This window comes from Trichoderma ghanense (assembly GCF_004382785.1).
Source record: "Trichoderma ghanense strain CCMA-1212 chromosome Unknown scaffold_9, whole genome shotgun sequence".
Taxonomy (NCBI): Eukaryota; Fungi; Ascomycota; class Sordariomycetes; order Hypocreales; family Hypocreaceae; genus Trichoderma; species Trichoderma ghanense.
Window position 1 is genome coordinate 854,239 of NW_027395672.1, and position 27,483 is coordinate 881,721.

At 53.1% G+C, this 27,483-nt stretch overlaps 4 protein-coding genes across 4 annotated transcripts; 2 read left to right on the plus strand and 2 right to left on the minus strand.

The window, feature by feature from the left end:
• Nucleotides 1–1,094: 1,094 nt before the first annotated feature.
• Nucleotides 1,095–2,263, minus strand: CCMA1212_007378 (uncharacterized protein; the record flags this gene model as incomplete). Its single annotated transcript, XM_073704548.1, has 3 exons — nt 1,095–1,202; nt 1,263–1,867; nt 1,993–2,263. The coding sequence occupies 3 exons, from the start codon at nt 2,261–2,263 to the stop codon at nt 1,095–1,097; spliced, it is 984 nt and encodes a 327-aa protein (XP_073557087.1).
• Nucleotides 2,264–9,850: 7,587 nt separating this feature from the next.
• On the minus strand, nt 9,851–11,758 carry CCMA1212_007379 (uncharacterized protein; the record flags this gene model as incomplete). The annotated part of the gene is made up of 3 exons (XM_073704549.1): nt 9,851–10,012; nt 10,072–10,727; nt 10,789–11,758. The coding sequence occupies 3 exons, from the start codon at nt 11,756–11,758 to the stop codon at nt 9,851–9,853; spliced, it is 1,788 nt and encodes a 595-aa protein (XP_073556997.1).
• A 1,348-nt stretch (nt 11,759–13,106) lies between these two features.
• Nucleotides 13,107–13,618, plus strand: CCMA1212_007380 (uncharacterized protein; the record flags this gene model as incomplete). The annotated part of the gene is made up of 2 exons (XM_073704550.1): nt 13,107–13,114; nt 13,168–13,618. 2 exons carry the CDS (start codon nt 13,107–13,109, stop codon nt 13,616–13,618), a joined length of 459 nt encoding a protein of 152 aa, XP_073557190.1.
• Nucleotides 13,619–26,301: 12,683 nt separating this feature from the next.
• On the plus strand, nt 26,302–27,337 carry CCMA1212_007381 (uncharacterized protein; the record flags this gene model as incomplete). Its single annotated transcript, XM_073704551.1, has 4 exons — nt 26,302–26,322; nt 26,493–26,576; nt 26,720–26,803; nt 27,041–27,337. The coding sequence occupies 4 exons, from the start codon at nt 26,302–26,304 to the stop codon at nt 27,335–27,337; spliced, it is 486 nt and encodes a 161-aa protein (XP_073557192.1).
• Between the last annotated feature and the right edge of the window lie 146 nt (nt 27,338–27,483).

Consider the following 27,483-nt stretch of genomic DNA (forward strand, 5'->3'; position numbering starts at 1 on the left):
TGAGGCGGGGGAGCGCCGTGCGGGGCAGTTCAATCTCATCAGACCATCTCATGCCCTTTTCCAGACTTATTCCATCATGCTTCATCTCACGTAATGCGGTCCAACTCATCTACGATGATTCTTGATTTGATAGTAAGGCCTGTTGCTCGAGGAAACACACATCCCCTTTGAGACTATTGAGTGCCAGTTTTCCAGACGTGGCACTGCGTACCGGAGATGAGTACAAACGTGCTCAGAGCTTGAGGGCTACTCTACAGTGCCCGTCTAAGCGTATGAAGATCTCCTCGGCAATCGCTCATATGAATTATCCTCTAGCAACCCGTTATAACGGTGATGCACTTGCCTGAGCTGTGCAATTGATGCAGCCATGTAGCATCAATCGACCTGTATAGATATATTACGCCGAGAAAAGAGCGTCTTACGTCGCGGCGGAGATGTTGTATCAGGCCTCGATTCGGGGTAGACACATGCCGACATCACATCACAAGACACCAGAACGTGCAGATGCATATATCGACTCGTTGGAAATTTACTACCGGGCAAGGCATCGTCGCTTACTGTCGGCTGAAGCACACATGATGCTCCGTTTATGATCCTGGTGATGATTCGTATAGCGGTGGAGATTTATCAAAAAAGAGGCGGAATGCATGTCTGGGTTGCAGAAGATGAACTCCGTAAAGATGGTCCTCCGCACCTAGCCGACCCCCAAGAGAGCTGCACCATTTCATGGCTACCTCATCTCTAGCCAAAGAAGATGTGATGGAACAATACTGCATGTGATTTCGTCAACACAAAGCTGAGATATTGAACATTGAAGCCGGTATAGGTTTACTTTCGGAATACGAGGCATCACTCGCCATGGATAACAGACCACAGAGTTGAAGAAAGCAAGAACGGGCATCAGCCTTGTCTTCAGTATCTACAACACATCTATTTTCGCTTCATTTCCAGTTATGTAGCCCGTCCTTGCCATAACAATCTTGAAACGTTTGCCGCGCGCATCGCCCTGTAGAGACGCATCCTTTGTATGCCGCCAATCCAGCCAACCTGGTATCCCAACGTCCTCCAGCAATTACCACATCTTCCACATCAGATCAGAAATAATCCAGCTTCGGTTTCCCTCCAAAAGACGGCTTCACACTATTTCCAATGCTGTCTAATATCTCTAGAGCCAGATTCAGTTGCGTAGTCATGTCTTTGATCTGCGCGAATTGTCAGTCAAATCCATTGTCTGGCCCTGTCCCATCACAAGGGCTTCTCACCTGGGCGGCATTCGTCTTGTCAAACATCTCGTAGTGGTTCGAATTCACATCAATCACCGCCTTGATATACTCCGGGGCATTGGCCGACCAGCCGAGCGTCCGATCACTGCGATGCTTGTCGATAATGTACGGCTCCGTCCTGCCCTCCGGGAGGGGCATCGACTGAACGGCCCGTATCAGAACCGTAGGCGGCGGTGCTATTGATGCTCTCCCGGACTGTGATTCCTCCTCTGCCGGCTTCTCATACCGCGGCACCTCGACCGGCGACCACGCCCCCTCAAATGGCTTATACAAGACCTTCCCAGGCGGCACCGAATATCGTCTCCCGCCGACGCCGAAGAAGACCACCTTGCCGTCGCACGCAGGGCCATCCCACTTGGGCACCTCCCAATGCTCAATCATCTCGTCGCAGCGCTCGAAGCACTTTTGGATGGCCTGCGGGATGTTTTCGATGACCGGATCGTCTGTCGGTCCATCGACCTGGCTCCAGGGGAGGTGATGTGGCGTGTCCATCATGACGATGCCGAGGACTTTGATCGTGGCCTCGGGGTCTTCGGCCAGGAAGCGCGCAACGGCCAATGACAGGAAGCCGCCGAGGGACCAGCCTGCGAGGGTGCAACATGAGGGTGTCAGTCTCGCAAATATGCCACAGTTACAGAGTACAGTCCTCTTCAGAGTCACCATCCAGTGGAGTGAATGCAATGAAGACAGTCGCTCAGTCTACACATACCGCCCAGCAAAATGTTGCCCTTGATGCCCGTGTCCTTCATGTACTGGATGTACAGGCGCGCCATCTCGTCTATGCCGCCCTGAAAGGCGCCTCCATCGAAGAAGTGCGGGTTGTGAATCGCCCACACCTCGCGATACAGATTCCCCAGCATAAAGTACCCAAACGTCGTGCCTCCTCCATCGTGTATCAGGACCAGCGGAGGAGGTGGATTCGCCCGCTTGTAGGCCGGTGTGATCTGAACTTTGGTGGGATTGGGGCCGTCTTCGTACATTATGAGGGGATATCAGGTCTCACGAGCGTCGCTCAGAGGTTGATGTAGGAAATCGCCGTGAAGGACAAACAAACAAATGCGCACGCTTGAAAGATGGGAAATCATCACTCAATTCTCTCCCTGGCAATCCGCCGCCCGATAATAGTTCCAGAGCTATCTCGCGTCTTACGTCGTACAAGATAGGCTCAAGGTCGGGCCAAAGCTATTCCACGCCGGCGATCAGCTCTACAAAGATGGAGGAGATGCTTGTGCTGATTATCTTAGTCGCAGAAAGGTTATGTAAGCTTCCGGGCTGTCAAAGGGATGAAGAAATCACAGTTACTGTAAGTCCATGTCGATACAAGGGGGTGCCGTAGCGGGTTCGCAGCGGGCCCGCGATATTCACACGCCAGCCTGGGGGAATCACACGATAAGCTCGTAGCTTTTCTCGAGCCCAGCGATGCGGTTACAGTACGATGATCAGCTAGAGGGAGATCCGCTATAACTGGGCTGGATGGGCGACTGCCGGGATGCCCCATACATGTAAGATGGCTTACACGGCAAAGGGGTGGAAGCTGATGGTGGTCTCTTGCACGAGGACGACAATGGCCGGCTGCTGCAAATTCAACAACCCAAACGTGATGATGACTACCGAGGGTGAGCGACGTACGGAGTGCACACCGCTTCTACATGAAGCGGCGACAAGAGAGACGACCCAGCATTCCCCTCCTAACGCTCCCTGCATACAGGCACACTTCCGCCATCCAGGTGCCAGTCTCAATAGACACAATAACCGGGTAGTCAGCTTCATTGCTTTCGGCTGGCCTTGATCGGCGTCATCCACCTCATCCGGGGACCCCAATTTGACAAGTAAGCGCTTGGCTTTTGGAAAGAAAACGCCTCAGCACTGCACTCCTCCTTGCGAAAGCGAGTGGACAAAGGTGCATCGCAGCACACCGGTAGCTTCGCCCTGCAGCCGCCGTTGTCTCAGAGCGGCGTTAATCGTTACCCGCATTGCTTGGAGCCGTTCCACGACGCGGCCGACCTGTAGCTGAGCTGGCGCAATCACCCTCCCTACATATGTACAATGCACATCCCGCGCCCTCTCCCATCTGCATCGCATCCTCTCAGTCGAAATACTGCGTGTTTCTTACAGTAATAGCTCGCCTTGGCTTTGAACACAAAGAAAAGTAAATACATGGAATTATAAAGCAGGTAACACCTTGAAATTGCCGCAGGTTTGGCCTTGTGCATATACGAACTACGGACTTGCATGACCCCCCAGCTCTCAACTTCACCCCATGCGCCACGGCTTCGTCAAAAGAGCCAGCTTGTCTCAAGCAGCTCCTCGTAGCACCGGCCCTCTAAAACAACTCGAGGCTGTCCTTGCTCCTCGTCGTAGTAGTAATAGATCCACTCCCTTCGCCGCAGTGATCGCCGCCTAGAGTCAGCACCAGAGTGTGATCAGGGGCAGGGAAGCAGGACAAGGGTCCATGGCGTGTCTTCTCTTTTGCGGGCACTAAGCCTTGTTGCCCGGGTATTACTCAGATTCGCACACCCCGTCTGAGTAATGAAGATGGACCCCTGCTCCTCTGGCTGCAGTTGGAGGGTATGAATGCCTACTGAAAGAGGCAATACATTGAGGACGAGCACGGAGAAGGACTGATGAGTCTTGTGTACCCAAGCCCTTAATTTGTAGGCTTATACAAGCCTAGCCTGACTACAACTGTTTGTTGGCGTGAGATTTTTGAACGGTGTCATTCGAGAGAGCCGCTATGAGGAAAATGTGTTCTCGCAGCACTGTTGCAGTGAAAATAGAAAGAGGAAGGCTTTTATGTTCCCCAATTACCGTCGAAAGGATGACTTCGGTGTTCGGTCTGAGTGACATCTTACATGTTCGTCAGCACAGCAGTGCATCGGGCATTAACGAGCCTTGTCAATGGAGGGTTGCGGCCTCCAAACCATAAGGGTCGCAATAGCCTTCTTTCCATGCAAAGGACTTACAGAGTGCCATGTACAGAATGTGCCGGGGCTTGACTTTTCGGTAGACAGATTAATGAGCTTCTCTCTCAGATTCAACCTCATTGCAATGCGGTACGTGCACTATCGGACCTCGAGTTGCGGAATGGAGAGGCTGGGTGAGTTGCTCCTCAACCGCTGTGTTTTCCTCTTCTTCGTCTCCAGTGTAGTCATTTGCCTACCTCTTTCAGACAATGATTGACGCACTGCATGAAGTGGCCAAGGTATCTCAATGTGACTCTACCCTGTATGTTCTCCAAGATCGTAATCTGTTGGGTAGATCGACCTTCAAATCGGCCCAAAGATAGTAATAGATAGTAGATATTAGGGAATTGAACCCACGCCCGTGTCATAAAGCACTGGAAAGCGTGAATCGAGCATGTCAATGTATAATTCTAGTTTGATAAGAGGACCATCTGGGGCTATACGCTGGGATAACCGTTATAGCTCTCAGGACACCCGTTTGATTACTCCTTTTTCGGTAGTCAGAGATCAACCCCAACGCTAGGCTTCGGGTACCGTACACTGGGCCTCATAGAGCATCACCGCACAGTGACTACACTAGCATTTGATCAAATGATAGCACCAGATAAACATATTCGTGTCTGAGATGAATATGATGGAACCTGATAGAATCAAAAGATAGCGAGTATCCTGCATTCTAAGTCATGAGATACCACCCACTATCAACAACTCAAAGTTTCAAGCATCGTTATGCCTCTCGTCCCGTCCGAGCCTTCCATTAATCTGTGATAAGAGTTGCTCAGCCCACTTGTCGGAGCCTATGATGTCTCAGATTAAGACCGAAGGCTGTGGTTGAGACGACGTTATGGTAAATGCGGTGCTACATTCCCATGTTCAATGTCCCCCTCCTACCACTGGCTCAACGCTGCTTAATGCTGAGTATGCCATCACCTTTGCGACAAGGGTCCTACAATATTCGAGTAATGTGAGTTAAACATCCGCATGTTACCGAAGAGGCTGAAGCAAATGTCATACGAGTATGTCGTACCGGCCACCCTCCTGAATTCCTTCACGCCAAGGACCGGTATCTTTCTCCCTAACTGCCCGTGATGAATCTCCGAGTCTGACGTCCCGTACGATATAGGATTCTGTGTGCTGTAGTCATGCACAGGTTACGAAGGAGCGAAAGGCATGTGACGTTGGCCTCGATGAAGCGGCTATTACTTTGTATATCTGATGCTATCCTTCCGGGTCTGTGTAGGAATCCCCCCTATTCGAGCATCCTCTGTTCCTTACGTGTTACAGGCTATGGGATATCCATCTATGAATATCCCGGAAAGCCCTGGTTGAACATGAAAGGGGGGCCACATGATTTGTTCATGAATTTACGACTACGCCAGAAGACTCGAGAACGACGTTTGGTTGGCAACTCGGAATGCCCCATCAGTCGGCTACAGTCAAACGGCCCCTATTCAGCGCCCAGTTACTGGGGTGGATTCGAAACGCGTGTATCAATGGCAACACGGCTCAATCAACTCAATGTACACGATAAGGAGAACGCTTCGCTTGACTATTAATGTCACTGCCTGTAAAGTGAGTCTTGTCCGCACGAAATCACCGGCAGGAAAAACTATCACATTGAGAAGATGGTCATGGAGTTGTTCTATCTCCGGAAGCAAGACACTACTGGGAGAACATCCTCGAGACATTCTCAAACAGCAACGGCCCCTGCTTTGCTAAAGACATTCAGGCTGAGGCCAGGAACGAACGACAACTGAATAGTTGAAATCACAAGCAAAAAAGTAACACGAGAGTCGACTCTTGTCATCAATATCTGAAAGGCCATCTATATGCCCCCTCGGTACGTTGTACTATGGTTTCTCCTTTTTCAACTGCCAGATATGTGATGCATCTCTCTGGGTAAATGGACTTGATATGCTTGAAATGTTTGGTCTGACAAAACTTCTTTCTAGGTAGCCAAGAAGAAGTCTCCTGACATTTCAGAAGACCACGTTGGTACTGCACTCAGCCATCTTCCACGACATCTTTGTGTGAAGCCCAATAGACCATATCGATGTTGATATCCTGCCACGACGATCCAGGCACGCACCTCGACGACGTCAGTCTTTGTTTCTTGAAGTTTCCCGCGCTCTGCCTGTCTTCATACGAAAATCACCATGCCACTCGTCTACAGAGACATAGCCTCGAGGCTGCACGATGGGCAAGAATCTATTATACAGGACAGACGGACACCGCGGGACAAAATACCTTATCCCTATCATACATCACTGCTCTGTTACCGAGTCCTAAAGTGAGAGCATCGATAAACCATCCTCTCGCGCTGGCACCAGCGACTTAACCCCCTTGACCGCAAGCTATCTCAACTACGAACCTACGTTACTGACTGCCGGTTCACCTCTTCGAAAAGGGTCCCACCCCTACGCCTCTCACGATGTACATCCGTCTCAAATTTGCCTTAGCCAGAGAGAGCTCGGTATCTAACGGCTTGCGAAGTGCATGTACCTTTGTCAGCCTCCGCAGATCACCTTCGTCTCCCTTACGAAGATTTTGCGAATGTCGAGGACGTGGTACAACTTTTGCAAGCGATCACAAGGCCGATACAAAAGCCAGCGCAAAGCGATACACGCATCCTTCAAATCCTGACAACCCACCCAATCGAACAAAACCCGTTTCAACGGTGGACCAATGTTCACACAGCTTACCAAGGGGGCGGCCCTAGAAAAGGATACGACACGCGGGAAGTATCCGAGGAAACCCTTTTTTCACTGACTCGAATGCTAGAAAGTGCCGAGAAAAGTCAAGGCGACGTCGGAGCCCCTTTGGGCTCAGCTGCTTGTGCCGATGTTACATCCAAGCTGACTATGACCTGACCACGTACAGATACGATGTGCCTTGTTTGGTCGCTCACGGCATCTCTCTCCGACATTGACAAGAATTAGTTATTTGCTAAAAGTATACTTTGCATACACGCTACATGCCGGCAAATTGGGTTCCCTCTTCGAACTGCAGGTCGCAACTCATGCAACCAATGTTTCTTCTTCAAACACAAACAGCACAGCACCAGGAAGAGTCCCAATCTCTACCACACCATTCAATACTCGAAGTCTCTCACAACATCCCCCATCAACCCCCAGCGCTCGGCCCCTAAATGCAACGTCAAAACGCAAGCAGCAACATCACCAGCAACAGCCAAGAAGCCAGCATCTATTCCTTCGACGTCATATAAGCCAGACTCCATGCACTACGCACCTACCAATATGACGACGACGCACACATACCACAACGGCAGGGCAACTATCCAGCAAAAGAAATCCGACAAAAAAAGAGCATCAGCACGGGGAAAACTACAAAACACCAAAAAAGCCAAGACCAAAAAAAAAAAAAAAAAAAAAAAAAAAAAAAAAAAAAACCCGACACACACTGCCACCCCCGTCAGCATCGCTTGTCGAACAACTGCCCAATCCCCATACCTACGCCCCCCCGCCTGTAAAGTTCAGCCCTTTCAGGGGATTGGATCCCGGAACCGTTACATCGAACAGGCATCCTCCTTCCTGCAGCTAAGCCGAGCACGCCACAGGGGTATCATGTCCCGCCACAACCCGCCTTTCAGAGGGGAAATCATCCTGGATGTAACAGGGTGGGAAGAAAAAAAAGAAGAGTGCAGGGAAGAAAGAAGACGACATCTGGAAGGGAAATAAGCTCAGATCCTTGATGAGGCTCATTGCTCGTTCTTTGGCCCTGGTTCTTGCCAAACCCTTGTTCCCTTTTGCTCTCTCTCCACCACCCGGGTTTGTCGCATGCTTGTCCTTGTCTACGGCCGCTGGCGAACAACCACCACGCTCAAGCTGAACCTATTAGAACAGGTTTCGGGCCCTCTGAGCTGAAAGAAGATGCCTTATTGACAGGACGCATAACGTACTGACCCGTTACAGGTGCTATATCTTACGGCATCTCGTCATCTGGGGAGTCGAAGCAGGAACCTGGCACATGCCTATCCCGGAGAAATCGTCAAGACCATCGCAAGGCACCGCCATCGACAAGAGAAACACGGGGGAACTTCAACATTCATTCTCCACACTCCTCAGCCATCCTCGTATCCAACAACTGCAAGCTCGCCTGTCTCGCCAGCCCGGCCTCGAACTTGGAACATGCCGCCAAGAACAGCTTGGAGCCACTCCCTCTCTCCAGAATGAAACTCTTCCGCCCGCCGGTGGCGAGTGGGATGACGTCTGGAAAGGATTGCACGTGGCGACGATGGGTACCGCATTGTATCGATCCCTGTTCCTCAGCCTTTTCTAGCCTGCAGCCTTTGCACGGTACCTGCCCTATGAGTGCGTGCAGCTCCTTTGCTGTGACTCTTACATGGACAAAGTTGCAGTTGACGAGGGATTGCCTACAACTACCGTCTCGGTCGAGGTTTGGCGAATAACATGTACTGACAGATGTCGCCAACCTTGCTTTTTACCAAGGACGTGGGGGTTATCCCTACAGATGATGTCCCATCAAGTGTCTTTGCCGTCCACTAACAAGCATGGGCAGCGTTCGGAGGAACTCGTCTCCACCGGGCAGACTGGAGGCTCAGCAGTCAACTCCTACGAGCATACCGTCATGCCTCTTACGGATTACAGCACTCTTCTCCTTTAAGAATATCACGACGAATACGAACGGATCAGGAACTACCCTCCTGGCGAATGCCCATCTTTTCCCAAAACGAGATGACGCTAAAATCTCATATTCGATTCCTATGAAGCATGAAATGGCACAAATACACAAACCCTGACAAAAGGAACATGCAGTTTCCAAGCCTTTTTTTGGTTGCAACTGCTGACTGACGTCCAAAGACTCCCACAACGCCGCAGGCATGCGGTCCCGTGCTTGACCTGCTTCTCACCGAAATTTCCCATCACAAAGCCAGCTTGTAAATTCCCAGCCAGAATGCTATTCTTGGCCTGCCAAATGCGGCACACCGATTTTTATTTTTGACGACCCCGATAACCTTTGATGCTGTCATGCTGCAGCACCCAACGAGGGCTCGTCCCAAGGCAGCTCGTATCCCGTCCGTGTATATGTGCATCAGCTCCCTGAGAGTTGCTTCCCTGATTTTATGAGAATGCGTGACTTGAGAAAAGAGGTTGTAGAACGTATGACAGAAATTTGAAAAGAAAAGAAGGAGGAAAAGAGCTCTCCAGAAAAGCATGTAAATGCGTCCCGATTATCCAGATAATATGCATCGTAAGCGCCAATTGCCACGAACGCCGGCATCGAGCGCTCTAGTTGAAACGAAGATGGAATCTCAAATCCCCTAAAGAGATGCGCAAGGCTCCGGGAATACCGAAGGAGCTGTCATAAGCCTATTTCGAACAAGCAAAGCGCCGGCAACGGGACATGTGCTTGGTGCCATATACATCGTAGATGTAATAGCTGGATGTTGTTGTTAGCCCAGAGTACGAATATCATGGGGGGGCTACTGCCTGCGTGCTACCTTTTAGGCAACGTACCAATGCTATGCGCAGCCGAGCGGCAAAGTGGGATAAAATGCAGCCTGCGGAGAGAGCAAAGACCAGGGTGTGTCTTTAGCCAGCAAGGTCAGCCGTGCGACTCGGTTCAGAGACATGCACCGAGAATCTGCAGCAGCTGATCGTTGGGTATCCGCCCTGCAAAATTGACAAGCAGAGTTGTCGCCAGTGCCGTATTCGAACGGTCTCTCTGCCATGAGTTCCGGGAGTCAGCAGCAAGAGCCATTGTCAGAGCCCATGAGTTGGGCAGCTTTATGAAGGTTAGCAGTCTGGTCAAAGTCTGGAAAGTTCTCACGGTAGGTTGCTTACCTCGTCTTGAATGGATCGCTTGAGGTTGACAAGTGCTTCTGCTGTGGCCCCCGGGTTGGATGCGTCGTGCGACTCAAGCAGAGGTGTAATCTTGGACATCAGGGAAGACCGTGCGCCAGCGCCTTCCGATGTGAGCATGGATTCGGCAGTCTTGAGAATTTCCTCTTGGAAGCCACGGCGCTCCCATGAGCTCCATCCCTTGGTAGCTCGGAACACGTCGTCAATGACTTTGGGAAGCCGCCTGTTGCGACTCAGGCGCTGTTCATTGGCTAGGGGAGACGCCTCGGCGAAGGTATCGCAATAGTAGGCCGAGACGAGGGCATCGAAGCTGTCAAAACCAGCTGCCTGGATATTTTCCATGATGCTTTCGATGCTCTCGCCCAAAGAATGAGTGCCTGGCTGAGATGCAGGCCGCAGGTTCTGGCATGAGTCCGAAATGATGGGGCTACCCAGAACTGCGCTGGGGGTGGTAGCAGCAGTAAGTGGTGGGAAGGAAATGGAACTGGTAGCTGTATGCGTAGACCGAGCCTTGGACATGCCATCGCTCTTCCACGGATCTACGGTGGTATCAAATGAAAACTCCATAGACTCCGCGTGAGTGGGAGAGAAGGCGTCAACACAGGGCACTTGCTCAGCCTGGGTCACGCCGTCTAGACCTGAGTATGAGATCAGTCCATACTGCAATCCTGTGATGCTGGCCTCTGATTTAAAACTCACCTTGTGGTGCTACGCCATTGCTGTGCGTGTAGGAGGGGTTGAAGCTGGCCTCTTGCTGCAGACTGTTGAGGCGATTCAACAAATGCGTCTGGAAACGCAAGCAGTCGAGTACAAAGTCGTGGGGAACTTTGGAGCTCCTGTCACCAAGAGGATGACCTGGTGGAGATAGGAGGCCGTTGGCTTCGGGAGAAGACTGTGTCTGTGGCGAGCTGCCAAGAGCGTTGCGAGGCATCTGTGAGAACATGAGCTCGGTCCCATCGCTAGGCTGCTCAAACATGGCGGGCTGCTGCATTGCGGGCACTTGGCCAATAGGGGCCTTGTCCTGAGCCATGGGTGATGAGGGGGATTCGATGCCGGGCATCTGGTTGATGGCTGTAAAGCCTCGAACAAGGTCAGTGGTGGTGGAGGAGTCGCTATTGTCTGGAGTCGTCTGTTGAGTTTGGCTCCGCTCGTGGCTATCTAATCGGGCTTGCAGCTCGCCCAATCGTGCTTTCATGCGATGGCCTGTGTGGTATTTCCTCGTCAGCAAAGAGGGGCTCCCCCAAAGGTATGAGGCCAGCTGAAGGAGGTAGGAGCGGGATATGCTCAGGAAGGTATAGGAAGTCATACGGTATGTCCTTTGTGCAACCCGGTTCTGTATTCTCTTCTTCTCCTTGGGATCCTTGACCTTTGTCCAGTCGTCTTCTTCCCGAAGCGGGCCATGGTTAACCGGCATCAATGCCTTCTTCTTCTTCTTCTTGCTTGACGGAGCAGGAGTCGTTGTGATGTCTGCCGGGTCAACTGTCCCTGGTGGTGTCGAGACCTTTGGTGTGGATTCCGACGATAGGGGTTGAGACTGAACTTGGAACGTTGTGTCTGGCGGGGAGGGTGAGGGCGATGCCGCTGAGACGGAGGAAGCACATGCCGAGGCGACAGGTGGCGTGGTCGAGGAGGGAGAGGGATAGTCCCAGATTGTTGTTGAGAAGGACATGCTGGGCAGGGAGTCCTCTCCTCGAGGGGACGCCAGAGTAGATATAGAATGCAGGGCAGGACTATCAGATGAGAGGACGAGACGATGTGAGATTTGGGCAGGATGAGATGGGATGACTCGATGCTGCTGGGGGCAAAAAAGCAAGATGCGGCAGGACAATGGCGATGGCTGATATATGGGATAAGACGTGTGATGTGCGTGCCGCAGGCTAGGCAGGATAAGCGAACCGACGTCAATTGCGGCCTTGGAGACGCGATGCCTCTTATATGATGTGCGTCTGGGTCGGTCGAGGCAGGCATAGGGCGTAGTGGCTCAGATATATCGGAATCGATGCAGAGGTGAGCGCAAGCACTAGAAGCAAAGCTGGCAAGGCCGGGAGACAGACGAGGTTCCCGCAGCGTTTCCGCTAGCCGTCCTAGGGTGCCTGGGGCTGGCTGCGGGAGGCGCGAGGTATGGCTGAGGTATCGGTACGACGCCGATGCTGCTGCTGCTGCCTGATGCCGAGTATCGAGTACGCATCGCATACCCGTTTCCTGCAGGGCCCCAAGGACATACAGAGGTGACTTGAGGTAGGAAACTGTAAGTACTAACAAGCTGGCAGCCCAGGGGAACACAAGGGGTGCGCATCTTGCACACCCCCCCCCCCCCCCCTTCCGGCATGGACGAGCACACCCTCGCTAGACCCCACACCCTTGCACCCGGTGGGCGTGGCAGCAGGAAGGATTTGCTGCGGCTAGTGGCTAGCGGCGCCGCTAGCGGCAGTAGCGCGAGCCGTGATCCCCACGTCACTGCGGCCCTCCCCTGGTTCCTTCCCCGAGCACTGTCTGCCAGTGCCTAGCGCAAGCTGGGAGGACGATGCAGGCAGGAACGAACAACTTGTCCAGAGCCAGCAAGAATGACGCCGGCTAAGCAGAAAAGCGAAAGGATACTCCCAAGGTGCCTTGAGACGCCGCACAGGAGATACTTCTACATCGGCCGCAATTGTATTTACAGATAGATACTCTAGCGTTGATGGCGAAACAAAGGGTTTGGCGAAGAGCATCGATGTCCGTCTCTTCGTGGCATCTTACCTGCCTCTTACCTGCCTCTTACCTGCCTCTGGCTTCCTTCCTTAGAGGGCGACAAGAAGTCGCACTCAGGGAGAGGGCAGAATCTGCGGCAGGTGCACCTCGGGTTCCAGGCTGTGGTCAGGGACAGGCAGCCACTGACTGCACCTCACGCTCAGGTACCTCTACCGCTCCATGGACGGCTGTCACCAGCTGTTCCTCTCATGGACGGCTGACCCGCCCCGTATCGGCTCGTACAGGTACAGCTTGCTGTGCATCTCAATGTACTTCGTGCCCACTCAATGAGCAGGTAAGGTAAGGTAGGTAAGGTACTGAGGCAAGGGCGAGTCTCGTGCAGCGCAGGTCAGGCAATCAGGGTCCTGCTCCGTGCAGTGGCTGGACATGGATTCAGAGGCAGCGATTCGCCTCATCGTCCACTGAGCCTCCACCAGCACATCAACCAGCGCCGTCCGCCAGCCATGGCGTTACCGCCCATTGCTTGCAGCTTACAGGGACCATCCTGTACAGACATGGTGTCATCACGAGGCTTCGGGCGCCCGAGGCTGCACGCAATGCAGTCGAGCTCCATCTTGCTGCCTCATCTCAGGGGAAGCGGATGGACATCAAGAATGCGGCTGGGCTGGATACTGCCGGGAGAGGACCGAGTACCCAGAGAGTGTCTCCGGAACCCGGGCAAGAAGAGATCCTATGGGACAGAAGCAGGCGAGCATCACTGAACGGACTGGCACAGATACCTCTCGATCCCCAGAAGATCATCTCCTGGCCCGTCGTTGCCACTCGACTACGACTGTAGTACCTTGCTTTAGCCGCAACATGTCGTCGTGATGTCAGACGATCCAAGGGGGCATTCTGTCACACCAAAGCGAGACACGGCACCAAGGACTTGGTGACGGCTTTGGGGGGGTCTCATCTGGAATCCCATCGATGGACGGATTGTCGTACCGCACCAGGGCTCTATCCTCATCACCAGCATTACTAGTTTGGCATCAAGCCAATGATAACTGCTCTCTTTTGGCCAAGGTCTCTCTTGTCTTGCAACTGACTACGAGGGAAACCGACCACCTTCTGTACACTTCGTATCACCACAAGACGCTCAATTGTCGTTCCTGTCCAGCTCCTTCAGCTTCGAAGCGGTGTGTCGCGCTTGGTTTTGAAAGCATTTCGTACAACATCCCATCTGCCGGGTCTCTGGATCTCGACTTCACCGGAAAAGGCATGTTCTGGTCCAGCTAGCCACACGCATCACTCAGTGCCCACTTTCATGCTGCTTTGCCTGCCTTTGTCTCTTGATCAACCTCGCTTCTTACTCTACAGACACCGGACTTGCCTCCGATCCAACCGCGTTGCGCCGTTCCTTCATAAATCCGGACCTCAATCTCCCTTGGTGTCTCGGACGATCAGCGATGGCGGCTTTATAGCCGCTCGGGGTCTCATCCATTCTGCGTTCTAACACCGGCCCGGCGTTTTGGCGGCACGCATGATGGGCACCAGTGCAAGCAATATTGTTTGTCGACAGCTTGTCCTGAGCTAGCAGCTGCATGTGTGTGATGAGATTTGGTACGCCTATGGCGTTAGACTCATATGAGATCATGAAGAGACAAGATGGCCGTCGTCGTGTCTTTCTTGTTTCTCAGTGCCCGAAATGGATGCTTGCATATGCATTAGTCGGAGACTTCATCTGAGGTGGACAGTCCCGCATCTCGTTGTGGCTGTCTACGGAGCGGGCAGAGAGATCAGCAAAACTTTTGCACATGTACCACTACCGCATCTGCCACCAGCACCTCGAGCCCCGAGCCCACGACGCCTCTATTGAGATATGCGCAACCGCACGCGCTGCCGCTGTCACCTCTTTTATTCATGCCTACTTGCACTAGGTTGTGCAACGGGTGGCGAAAAGGAGGTGCCCGATGATGGTTGTCTTTCGCCCAGCTTGTTGCGTCTCCATGGCCTGAACGGGGGAGGGAGGACATGGGCGTGGGAAACTTTGTGCTACTTGCTCCGGACCAGGCCAGTCATGAGTTGCCGCTGGGCACTTCTGTCAATTCTCACCAAATCTAGTCTCTCGGTGTGGCTTTTGCGAGGGCGGCGGTCTTAGGAAGAGGTCAGCGAGACACCCGAGATAAAGGCCGCGTTCCGTGCTGCAGGCGCAGAACGAAATGACGAGGAGAGGAAAAAGCAAAAGCCACACAATCTTGACCAAGGGCTGTCACGCATTGATACCCACTAGGCTTGCCTCGGCTCTCTCCCTCCCATCGACATCCTTGCTGGACTTCTTATGAGATGGCGTGGCGCGTTCGTGACCCGTACCACAGTCGGGACGCAGCTGTCCATCCTCTGGCAGGCGTTTCCCGATTGATACCCATGACAGGGCTACCGCATACGAGTTCCGAGGCACACAGGCGTCTCCGCTCCCGTCCTACCGGCGATATGGTAGACCTTGCTGCCTTCCCTAGCGGCCTCGGTGAGGTATCATGAGCAGTGTCTCAGACACGGCGCATCTGGAATGGAGTCGACTGTGCATGCCCGTTTCACCGCCGCCCAACCACTCACTACTCGGGTTCATTGCGATTCGAGAAAGTGAGGTGCCGAAGCCCAGGCGGCTAAAGGCCCATCGCGCAGCCTGGTTGCTGAGCGCATAGAAGAATTCGCCGGAGAGGAAGCGGGATGAGCGGCGGCATAAGAAGACAAGGTGAAGAGGGGACAGGCTTGGGGTAGCTGAGAGAAGCCCCAGCTTGCACAAAAACGAGGAGAGGGACGAAGCTCGAGTGCTACCCACACGACGCCGGTCCCAACGATCCTAGGCTCAATAGTCCGATGCGCTTCCCGCGCCCCACGAGCATCGGATCCGCAGCGCGTCGCCTACTGAGGACGATCTAGATACAGTAGCCAAGGGATGGCCATGGATGGATGTGTCTAGCTGGTGAGGCCCACAGAGCCTGGCAGATCTCTCCGAGCCCAAGCTCAGCAATCTGAGATCGCTTAGATGCGGCCAGCGCCTTTCGGCTCCCAGTTCTCCTTGCCTCTGGTGCTAATTCCACGCGCATCACAACGCTCCTTCAAGCTATGGCTGGTTGGCCTCGTTGAGCTATGGTGCTATGCAGGCTCCCCGGCTAGCAACTTCTCAGCAGAGACCAATCATGTCGACGACCCTAGCTCCCCTTCTTGCTCTTCCGTAATGCCAGGGGTGGCCGGAGATGCAATGCGACGAAAAGCAGAGGAAAAGGGTTAGCGGTCGACGAGCTGGCCATTGATGATTCAGAGATGCCCTTCGTGCTCTCTCGAGGCCCTTTCAGCCCTTGTTCGTGCTCTCTCACCTGTCGACCTCATAGGTAGTTGTATGCTTGACGAAAAGGCAGTGCCACTTCGCACAGCGCTGGGACCACTTCCTGTTCATTGCCTGGCTTGCCTGGGAATTTCATGCTCCCACAATCCACGCTAGCCATCATCCATGCCCCGAGATCAACGGCGTCTTGGTCCCTCCTGGGGAAAGGGGGGGAATCCTGATCCCCGCTACGGAGCCGCTACGGCACCATCCGCGTCTCTATTTTCGCTGGACCGGTCAAGCGTCACATTGAATCCGCAAACAAGGCCTCTAGCATTGCACTTACAAAGTACATGTACGAAGTACACATGAAGTTTTCCCCTGAGGTCGCCGCCCCTCGCTTCCAGCATCGCCAGCATCAGAGCACTACTGGATAGCGCCGGTCAGGGATACGTGAACCCTGAAGAAATGGCGCAAACTTCGAGCGTCGGGTATCGCGAGAACGGCAGAGGGGTTGAAAGAGGCGAGCGAGAGACTGCAGCCACCAGTTGCCGGCGCGGCCCTTGCTCTCGCCTGTTGCCCCAGACGGCTGACTTACACCCCATTCTTGCTGAGGATGGCGTCTTATTCTCGAGTGGTAAAGGGAGCGTGAGAAAAAGCCCACCATCCAGTATTGGAAACATACCTACCCACGGAGTCTTCAACCCAGGCCCACTGGCTGCTTAGAAGCACGCAAGCCCTCGCAACGCCTTGGCTTTGAGAATTTCAAATCCCCCTGGCAGCAGTCACCTCTTGCTGACATCTGTCCTCGTCGGCCCCTATGTCGTCATCCTAATCTCGCACTTGAGAACAGGCGTGGAAAAAAACAGCCCATTCTGAGACAAACAGCAGCTGCCCTGTTTGCGGGAGCTCATTGATCACCCGTCTGTGGGGATGAAGTCCCTGTATGTACGTCTCTGGCGCTGACATCGGCATGACAGCGAAAGCAAGAAGAGAGATCGCAGCTGCCCAAGCACCTTCTCATGAAGGCGCTAGGCCAAAGCGCTGCCTGCCATCAGTGCCGCTCGCTGCTGCTTGCCTCTCACCTACCACAAATGGCCCCCGGCAAACAAGTTTTCCCCGCGAATAGGCAGTGCTGGGATGGGCCCGTCGAGTATTCAGCCAGCTTGGCGCTTGACGCCCAGTTTCACTTATTAGGCCTCGACAAAGCAAAAGCCGCGGCCTGCCTTGTCTCGTTAAGGACTACAGTGATGCTCCATCTGCGGTGCAACCCTCTAGCTCAAGTCATTGCTTGTACGGCATGGTACGTGTAATCAGTGTAATCAGCGTCTCCTAGCTGATGTTTGGCGCGATTCCCTCTGAGCTTGTTTTTATCTCGTCTGTCTCCTCTGTATTGCTCCGTATTACAGAAGCAGCTCGTTGGGGTAGCGACGGGGGCAGGCTGAGCTGACGACCGCCAACGCCAATGCTGGGTGAGCCGTCCGCCTCCTGACGCGGGCACTCAAGATTACGTCTCAAGTACATGGAGGTCATACGTAGATCAACAACAAAAGGGCTGTAACCGGACCAGCCCTATGGCTTGGCCTTGGAAGACGGCCCATGACTGCTAACATTGTCAAAGGTATCCGAACTGCCAAGTGTCACGCGTGCTTCGAAGAATCCCGCATATACGAAGCTCCGGGGAGGTCAGTCCTGCCCCCATCGCAAACAATGCGAAAAGAAGAAGCTGTGGCTGCTTGGTGGTTATGGTGCTTCAGTTGCATCATGAAGCAATGCATTGCCGTCACGACGATGGCTGCAGCGTAAGCTCTATGCTGCTTTCGATACTCGCTCAGAAAAGACCAGGAAGGGGTCTCGGCTTTGGTGCCAAGACTCAGAGGGCCGATGATGCGACGCAGGGTCAATGGAGGCTGCTGGCGATGGAAGCAGTCATTGGTTCTGGCAGTAATTGAGCCTCCTCATTGGAGTGGCCGCCATGCCACCGTCAAGCTGATAGCGCAACCGCCGCCTCCCTTGGCCGGACTGGCCGTTCTTCAGGGCGGTCGCGGAGGTTTTCTTCATCTCTCCAAGGGAGATCCTTCGAAAAGGTCCGATCCAGGCTGAGGTTGGCTCTGATGCATGCTTTCATCCCCTTTCGAATGATGTACGCAAAGGAGTAAGCGAAACGGCGGGCATTTTGGACTCGAGCATGGCCCATGTGATGCGTTGATTGCCATTGGCAAGGGATGGCACGCGCGAGAAGCTGAAAAGACTGTTGTGCCGACGGAGATTTTTCCCCACGCTCCTCTAAGTACTCTATGCCCTTTCACCACGAGCCTGCGAAGTACCTTGCTTCCACGCATACTTGTAAAGGGGGAAGTTTGCGTTCACAAGCATCAGCCGGTCTTCAGCAGTGGCTCAGCAACTTGACGGCACGCCTCCGCATCTGCCTCCGCGTTCCAGTTCCCCGACTAGAGCCCGATCCGGGTGCATTAGTGGCGCCTCGTTCCGAGCCTAGACGGAAGGGAGGTGAGCGTGCCGCCTTTGTACGCGCAGGTTTGATGCCGTGATGCCTGTGGGCAGCCGTGGAGCAGAGCCGCAGCGGCAAGAATCCGAGCACGTAGTATCAGCGGGCTAGAGGGAAGGTATCAAGGCTGGGAATGCTCTGGGAAGATTGGTATATCCTGATGGCCCATGAGCAGGTATACTTGCTTGTCTATGAGCTTGGAGCAATAGAGACTCGAACCCTACGGCCGATATCGCTCAGACGGCTCATACATCAGACACAGGTGTAAGCAGCCAAACCAATAGCCAGTGGAGCTTGCTTGAGTCTGCCAGTGCGCGAGATTCACAGAGAGGCACACATGATCTGCGGAGTCTAAGACTACATAGCTCCTGCGAGGGGGGCAAGCGGGACGAGACGCATACAGAATCACCGGACACCAGAGCAAGGCCAAGGTGGGCGGCTAACTGCAGCCACTCCGGAAAGTGTCCCGAGGTCACACTGCCCAGAAGACAGGGAGAGAAAAGGACAGATGCAATGGCTTTTTTTACTTCTTGCATTGGGGGGGGGAATACCGTTTCTTCTTTTCTGGTCTTGCAGGTCGGGGCGGCTGTGGAAGGTAAAACGTGGCATTTTACGCCACTGCGGTTGCATTTCGCAAAGACGAGGGTGGCGTGTAAGATTGTGGATGGCAAGGCAAATCCTTGTTTGCTCTCGTTCTCGTTCTGTGCAGTTCTTGCTTAGTGTTGAGGATGTACGAGTAGATGGATACCTGATGGGGCGGTTTGGAGTCGTATACGTAATGTTCTCGTACATGCTCACACGAACTCAGGACTTGTATGAGATGAAAAGTGAAACAGCGGATTGAGTAGCTGGGATTCCGCCATCCCAACGCTCTGGTCACCTGCAAGGGGGATGTAGAGGTTAGACTGAGGGCGGGAATTATTGCAAGACAGCCAGAAAAGGAACAAAATAGGCCTCGGAGATTAGAGACAAAACAAGACGAGACAAGCTGAAGGCTATGGAGTAGTAGAAAGCCCGAGGAGTTGGGATGCGGGACGGGAGGGCACATGGGCGTGGATACGTACAGAGATAACCTCGGCTATCTGGGACTGGAATGCTGTTCTTGCTTGCATTATGTATTGCTTGGGTTGGGCTTTGTGGAGTAATTGACGGGTGTTCCGATTTGTGTGATGGGAGGTGTGAGGGAGAAGGTGAAGGAAGAGGTACTTTTCATGGGGGACGAAAGATGCTGTAGAGCGCTGTGACGGTTTGAGGTTGATGGGGGCTTGCCTTGTGTGTGTTCTTGTATATTCGAAGACGAGGAGATAGGTCCCAAAGACCCGTATGCAGGCCTTTACACACAGATACACCTATACCTATGTTCCAAGCAGTATCTGGCCGGAACTTACTCGTCTAATTCCCAGATTCAGTTCGACACCCTCCGCTAGCCTCCAAGTTCGACTGGCGCGTGAGCGTCGTAGAAAGAACCATTAAGGGAAGGAATGCAAGAATAAAGCATCCCTCTCGCGCTTCGGAACGTCTGAGCCGGAGAGCGTGGCTGGCTAGACGGCCAAAAAGAAGGTTGTTGCATCCACAACCCGAAGGGGTGTCCACAAGATACTGCTGCCACCACTTTGACTTGCTCCATTTTCTGTATTGTGTAGATGGGCAAAAATGGGTGACTTGTTGAACGGCTGTTCTCGCTGCTTTGTTGCAGAAAAGGCTGGTCTGCATATGCAGAGCATGCATGGCGCGCAGATTCATCCCGTATAGAGCTTGGTTCCGCAGGTACGCACCATGCACGCAGATCCGGTTTGAGGGAGAGGGAGGGTAGAGATGATATGGGCATGTTTGGGAGGCCGTCATAGCGTCCAAGTATATGGAGTGCATTCGGGGGGTTTTGCTTTTCCATATGGCCTTTGAGGATATGATGGGCTGTCAACTGGCTTCTTGGGCATTTCTCTGTACTTGATCAAACTCTACTGTGCCAACCCTATACCGAGGCTCAAAAGTTCAGCCTGTCCATGGGATGCGCGTCTTATCGAGTCGCTGACGCCCCGGAGCATTTTCCGGCCATCAATTCGCTGCTCATGAAAGCCCATTTGCCGATGGAAGCCAAGAGCTTCGCCGCCATGTTCCTGCAGCCGACAAGCATGGCTCGTGGCACACATGCGTTTTTTTGCCAGCGCAATACACTACCATCTTCTGTTGTTTGGGCTGCCTTTTCTTTGGTGGGAGGGAAGAAAGTGAGGAGAAGGGTGGAAGGGATCTTCCAGGGAGATCTCTCTCTTACACGACGTTGAGGTGTGACCTACGTTTTTTTTTTTTTTTTTTTTTTTTTTTTTTTTTTTTTTTTTTTTTTTTTTTTTTTTTTTTTTTTTTTTTGCAGGTTTGTGCAGGTATTTTCTTGTCTGGGATCTGCCGGACGGTGGAAGATGAATTTATGGAGAGGGTGGTTAGAATAAGAAGTAGGATTCTCGCGATTCAGCATCTTCATGGGTTTGGACAGTGTGTACCACGTTGGGTCGTATCGGTTTTCAGCTCCAGCTGCTAGACTAGGATCCGTCAGACAGCCGCCAGAAACATGAACGCCCCCCAATCCTGGTCAACTCAACTGCTCACGGCGGGGAAACTTTTTGATCCCCCAGGGCTGGACAGCGACGTGCAATGGCTAATTGGCCGCACGACTGTGACCATCCAGGTTCATGTACGAACGGCTTCTTGGCTCCCGCGGGTGCTACTCTGCTAAAGCTGATCTGCGGCTTCGACCTTGATGAGGTGCAACAACTGTCTTCTTGGCTCGACGGTTATGTGTGTTATGGCCTCCGCATTTTTGTCATACTCCGAAACTGCCGTGTCTTGTGTGAGGATCAACGGGACTAGGTGGACTAAATTGTCTATTTCATCTGATAGAGTTTGTTTGTGTAAGTGCCTATCTGATGTGGTGCTCGTATCACAGATCCGAGACGTGAAGAGGTACCTACCCAGTGATGACATGGAGAGACATTGGGGTTAATACAAGGACAGGCATATGAACGCTAAGTGTCATTGATACAGGCGTCAGGTCATTGACGAAGTTTGGGATTAATAAGATTAATTGATGAGGTGGTTGATTACAGAGCCAGGGGCATGCGAGTCAGAGGTTACGCCGGGTTGCTGGGAAAGCATGGCAGCCAATAATGAGAGCCATGTGTGCAGGCCTTGGAGTTTTGCCGGAGAAAGCTGACTTGGAGCTTTGCTGTTACGCGAAGACAAAGGCTTGAGGGTTGGTACGCCTTCATGCGATATACGCAGTTTTGACCCTTGATCAAAAATACTCACGTCTTCCATGTACTGATTGTCATATTCGAAGTGCATGGCTTTGATTTGACCGGTTCAGGACGATGCCAAAGCAGACAGATGATGGGACGCCAGGTCGAGCACTCGAAGCCTGCGGGCTGCATAATCATGTTACAGGGGTGCATACACTTCCACGGCTGATCTGTGCCTACCTACAGTACGAGGTCTTCAGGGTAAGTAGCCACCAATATACAGGTACAGACTGGGTCTAGAAAGACATCGCGGCCAGTTCAAACCCCTGTCCGAACACCCTGGTCGGTACATATGCAGTGGTGACTACTTTGGCCTCCTACCTCGTACGCAAGCACCAGAGGAGTCTGTCTCGTACCGCATCTTCTTCCCTCTTCTCCCACACGCCCATGTTCAGTCCAGCTGCGATTCAACGCTCTCTCGCGTCCACAGAGAACGTGGATGGAGGTTCAAAGACCGCTCCACTCATCCTTGATTCGGCTCAACCGATGCCCGACGCTACTGCGCAAGGTCGTGGGGTGAGAAACCGGCGGGTGTCAGCACCCTGACATCTCGTGCGTATGGCGCTTAGCTCCGGTGCCTGAAGGACTGACGCGAGATGTGCCCGATCTCACTTTGCTCTTCCCTTGGGTAATAGCTGGTCTGTAAATTGCAGACAAAGTCGACGCAAGATCTGGGAGACGCAGCGTCTACTTGTAGGTTCTCTCCCTTGAATTTGGGTGCCGATCAGCGGTAACAGTACTAATGAATCCGCAGGGCATCAAACATACATACTACTAATACATGCTGCAATACCAAGAAGTCCCCTGCGTCGAGTACGCATGCCAATTCGATTACTGACGTAAGAAAATGTGAAGCCTGACCCTCAACTCTCAGCCTCCCCCCTAAAGCCGTCTTTCTCCGCCAAGGCTTGGTGCATAACAGCAGTATAGGCGAGGCATGGACCGCTGTTACAACTACGGACCTATCGAGGGCCTGGATTAAGACAGTTCCCTCTCAGTCAGCCTCATATGACGTCCCTTACCAGAGCCCCTGTGAGTTTACACACTGGGAGTTTCGGCTCCGTCTCAGCAACGGGCGATGAAGCTGACAGCCTCGAGGAATGTGGCTGTCAGTGTAGATGATCGACGGCAGTTGCTGCTGGAAAGGGATGAATCGCGTTTAGCACATCCATCACTCTTCTCACTGCCCTGGAAGCACATCCCCCGGAGCGGTCCGCTCTTGTCTGCTGCCAAGAGTATCTCATGTCAGGCGCCTTGCTCCTTTCACTACCGACCCTCACAGCATACTACTACGGTACTTTGTACTAGCACGCAAAGCTGAAAAGTCCAACACACGGCCCGGGTTGCGTCTCAAAGAGCCCGCGGTATTAACGCCGTGGGCTAAGCAGAACAAGCTCGAGATTAAGATGGCTACAGGTGATATAAGTGATCGGCACTTGTCCCGCCAGGCCGTCGCAGATCCCGAGACTACACGTTCGATATGGGTTGCGGAGCGAAGGCGCCAGCAGGGGGCTCCCACACATACTATTATTACTACTACTAGCAATACGAGTATTACCCGTCAAGCCTCCCCTGGCTTGTCCCGTCTTTGTCGCCAATAGAGTGCCGCTCTAGAAGAGTGACAGCTTCCAATCAAAAGTGCGAGACAACAACTGGGTGTGCTGGCGTCTCACCGGTGGCGTATAGAAGATGCGTTCAGTTTCTCCGTAGGATCTACTGCTTCAGTCTCCATGATTCGGCCCGGCCAAAAAAAAAAAAAAAAAAAAAAAAAAAAAAAAAAAAAAAAAAAAAAAAAAAAAAAGCTGATCCCAGAACTGTCGCTCAACTCGCAACCGAGGATACAGGCTAACATCTCTCAGCGCTTCGCAAAGGTTTCGCATTGGCTTCGCGATACTGCGGCATCAGAGCAAAGTCCCTGATCCCTCGTGTACCGACGGCAGCCGCTTTCACCGTGTGTCTTACTACGAGCCATGGGGGCTACCGAACTCGGTGAGGTAATTTCCATCCTTTCTTACTCGTCACATATCAAGTCTCCGGCAGAGAGAACACACCAACTCAGCTGAGATGCAGGCTTCTGCCGTCCTCGGCAGAGTTCCGCCGCCGATTCTCGAATCCGCCAATATCGCCGTCTTGGGTTGAGACAATCGCCGAGCATCCAAGTTTAGGCTGTCGACTGTCTGCCTTCATGTCTCATTCCTGAGGCCAGGTTCTTTTGCCTTGATGGCTACCCTTGCGCACAGTGAGAAGCGGCCCCGTGTTCTCTGTCATGTCCTCGGCCATGGAGACAATACACGGTCATTTTCGTCACTTCCGAATTCGCCCTTGCAGAGGGTTTCTAATGCTTCTCTGCCTTAGTTGAAGTGCTTCATCTATGAGAGCAGCCACCAGTACTACGCTGTATGGTAAGTCTATGGGAGAAGGAGAGGTTAAGCGCAGCACCCCAAGCAGTTCTTCCACCCTTTTGGGGCTGCTCTCTCATGCCAAAGACGATATTACTGCAGATCCAGCCGGCGCTGTGTGGCCCAAATCCTCCTTGCCGATCGCTTACAGGAGGAGCTGCTGCGCGTCCATACCAGTCGAAGTGGACTGTGCCCTCGAGATTTGGCAGAATGGCCTCCGGTGAGTTCAGAGCTATGAGGACCAAGCCAGAGTGAAAGATGATGAAACGAAAAGTGCGTAGAAACAACCAAGTATACAGACTGTGAAAAACTTTCATCCAAACGAAAACATACGGCTCTTCTCTTTGTTTGACAAGAGGGATCAAAGGCGCAACAAGGAGTGCTCATGCGTAAGAACTGCACAAGTGCGATGTCGGCAGACGCATCCTCCCCGGCCTCGCAAGATTCTCACCTAAGTCGACGCCTACTACTAAGCCTGGCTGTAGCTTGACGTTTCATCGTCGATGCTTGGGCACCTCAATCCGTCCAATGTGCGTGACTGGCGCATAGCAAGCCTTTGTCTCCAGCGACGTCCCCTCCCATCCTTTGCTTGAGGCCGCCTACTTCTTCTTCTTCGAGTTCCCTCTTTGTCGTTGATTTACTTTTTTTTTTTTTTAAACGAACGAACGATTTGATGCTGTTCCAGAACTCGTCGACATAATTAAAGTTCTTCCATCTGTTCGCAGGGCACACGAAGGCCGGCATTTAGCCCAACCGCAAACTTACACCCTGTCTCTTTTACGGCCGGCATTCAGCCTTACTAGCTTTTGACTAAACTTCACGAGACCGGAACATTTTTTTTTCGCTCAAGCTGGCAACTGCTTCCGCCGAGGGGTGGTGTCGTGCGTGCAAGGCTTATTGGAGCTCTGAGGGCTTACAAACGGAGATGCAGCTGGGGGGGGCCGCGGGTAAGCCCACGTTCTGCCCTTTTGCCCCCCTCCTTCTCCGCAGCCGCAGCGTCCCCGGGGCGGGCCAAGGCTGTAATATCGCACGCTGGTACCCAGAGGAGAAGGGGGTTATTGACAGCGCGCGTACCGGCTTCAGGTGGCAGTTGCAGTTGTCCTTGATCCTGAGGAGTCCAAAACCGCGAGAGCAGCTTTGCGAGTTCCAGAGTCCGTCACTTCTGCACTTTCAGCGTCTGCAGGAAGGAGACTCTGTCCTTACCAAGATATACGAGATCTATTCCGGCGTTGACTTGGCTCGCCAAATCCGAATCTCGGGACCTGCGTGTCATCCGCACTCATACTTGACCCCTTGGCCACCCCGATGGTGTGGAGACGACCCATAACCTCGCACTCACGGAGACTTGATATTATATACATCTACACAATCCCACTCTGGCTCACCCAACCTCGGCAACCGACCCAATCTGAGGAGTGTCGACGAAGTCTAGAGACACACTGCCGTCATAAGCTCCCTCACTTTCGTCATCAAACGCCCCCCTGGCGAGCAACGGTGGTCTCCGGTCGTTGTTGAAGAAGCATCTGCTTCCGGTCTTTCTAGACATCGGCTCACCCCAATTATCGAGGCTCTCGCCCACACCAACTTGCATCTGCCAACCGTTCCGAAGGAAGCGAAACCCCGAGGGGCGTGTGTGTACAACGAGTGTGGCACCAGCTGGATATACAGCTCGTTTTTTGCTCCGTTACTGTGCTGCTGTCGACTGCTCTACATCGCCGACGTCGTTGCTAGTAGTGAGTTGCGCGCAGCCGTCCATGTCCGTCTGACGGCATACAACCTCTTTGGAGCAACATTTGGGGTAACGTCGGGATTTGACTGACAGATGCCGCGCCGGAAAACGTCCAATACATCGCCTGGACCTCCTGCTGTGAGTTGACCCTTTTCCTTTCGCACAAAGTATCATAGTTGTTGCCGTTTCGTCCAAGGGCTGACCAGATGCTTGTTGAATTAAGAAAAAAGGCCCCGTCTGGGCTACGCCGTGTCGACCCTGCGCCGGACGCATGGTCAAGAACCCCGGCCATGTCTGCCGTGGACAGGGTGGTTCGTCCCTCTCCTCCTCCCATGTTCTTCCCCCTCCCCACCTTCTTCTCCTTGTCACTGCCACCTTCGTTTCTTCTTCTGCCCGAGAGGGTGTCCCGCTGCGGATCCTCTTCGCATCCGCCAAACGATCGATGTCTCGGTTGGTAAAATCTCACGAACTAACACGGAAGCCCGCATTCCTGGGCTGGGCGCTTAATCTAGAGAAGAGCGCCAAGTGTTCTCACTGCGTTGCCGGCCACCACAAGTGCGAGGACGTACGTGGTTTTCCTTCCCGTCGTTCTGCTTGCTGTCGTCTACCTCGTTTAGACTTGGCCTCTCCCCTCCCCTCCCCCTTTTCGACGTCCATGCTATTCTTTGCTTACAATAACTCCTGCTGAACACCTTTCCTGTACGTTAGTTGCTTGTAGACAAAGATGGCAAAATCAAGCCTGCCGCGCGCGCCGTTGCGGCTGCATCCCTCAAGGTGTCCCGGGGCGAGGAGGTCAGTGGTTTCATTACGAATTAGTTTGCTGATTGAGGCGATTTCTGTTTCTCGGTTTCTGTTCATGGTTCCGAACGCTCAGCGGCATTAGTGTGCATTCTGTACGTGGGAAGAGAAAGAAATTGGAATTCCCAACGAGTTGTTTCCTCCCCTTCTACGCGCTACTCCTTCTCCTCATAATCAGCCTCTGCTGACCAAACCCGTTCCCCTCTTACTGCTGCTGTTAACAAAGAGCAGGTCCCAGAGTACGAAGACTTGGCTACCAAGTACAATCTGCTTGCGCGCCGGGAGGCGAAGCGGAGAGCGCCGTCAGCGGCCGGGTCCACGTCTGCTGCTGCCGCCACTGCCGCTGCCGTGAGCACGGAGGCTCTGGCTGAGCTGATACGTCGACAGAACGAGATCCTGCTGGACATACGGGCTGAGCTGAGCGCGATGAGGGAGAGGTCCGGGGCGGGGACGCCGCAGGTGGAAGATTCGGATGGGTATGAAGATGATTATGGGTTTGATCCGGAAGGGGATGGCGGAGCGGACTGAGGGTGAGATTGTGGATGGCAGTCGGCCATGGGTTTATTTTACAGGGCTTCTTTTGGGTCTGGCAACGGGTTCCTTTGGACTTGAAGGGAGTTGCGCTGTTTCTGTTCTTCGATTGTTGGGCTCTCCTTGGGACACTGGCGTTTTGG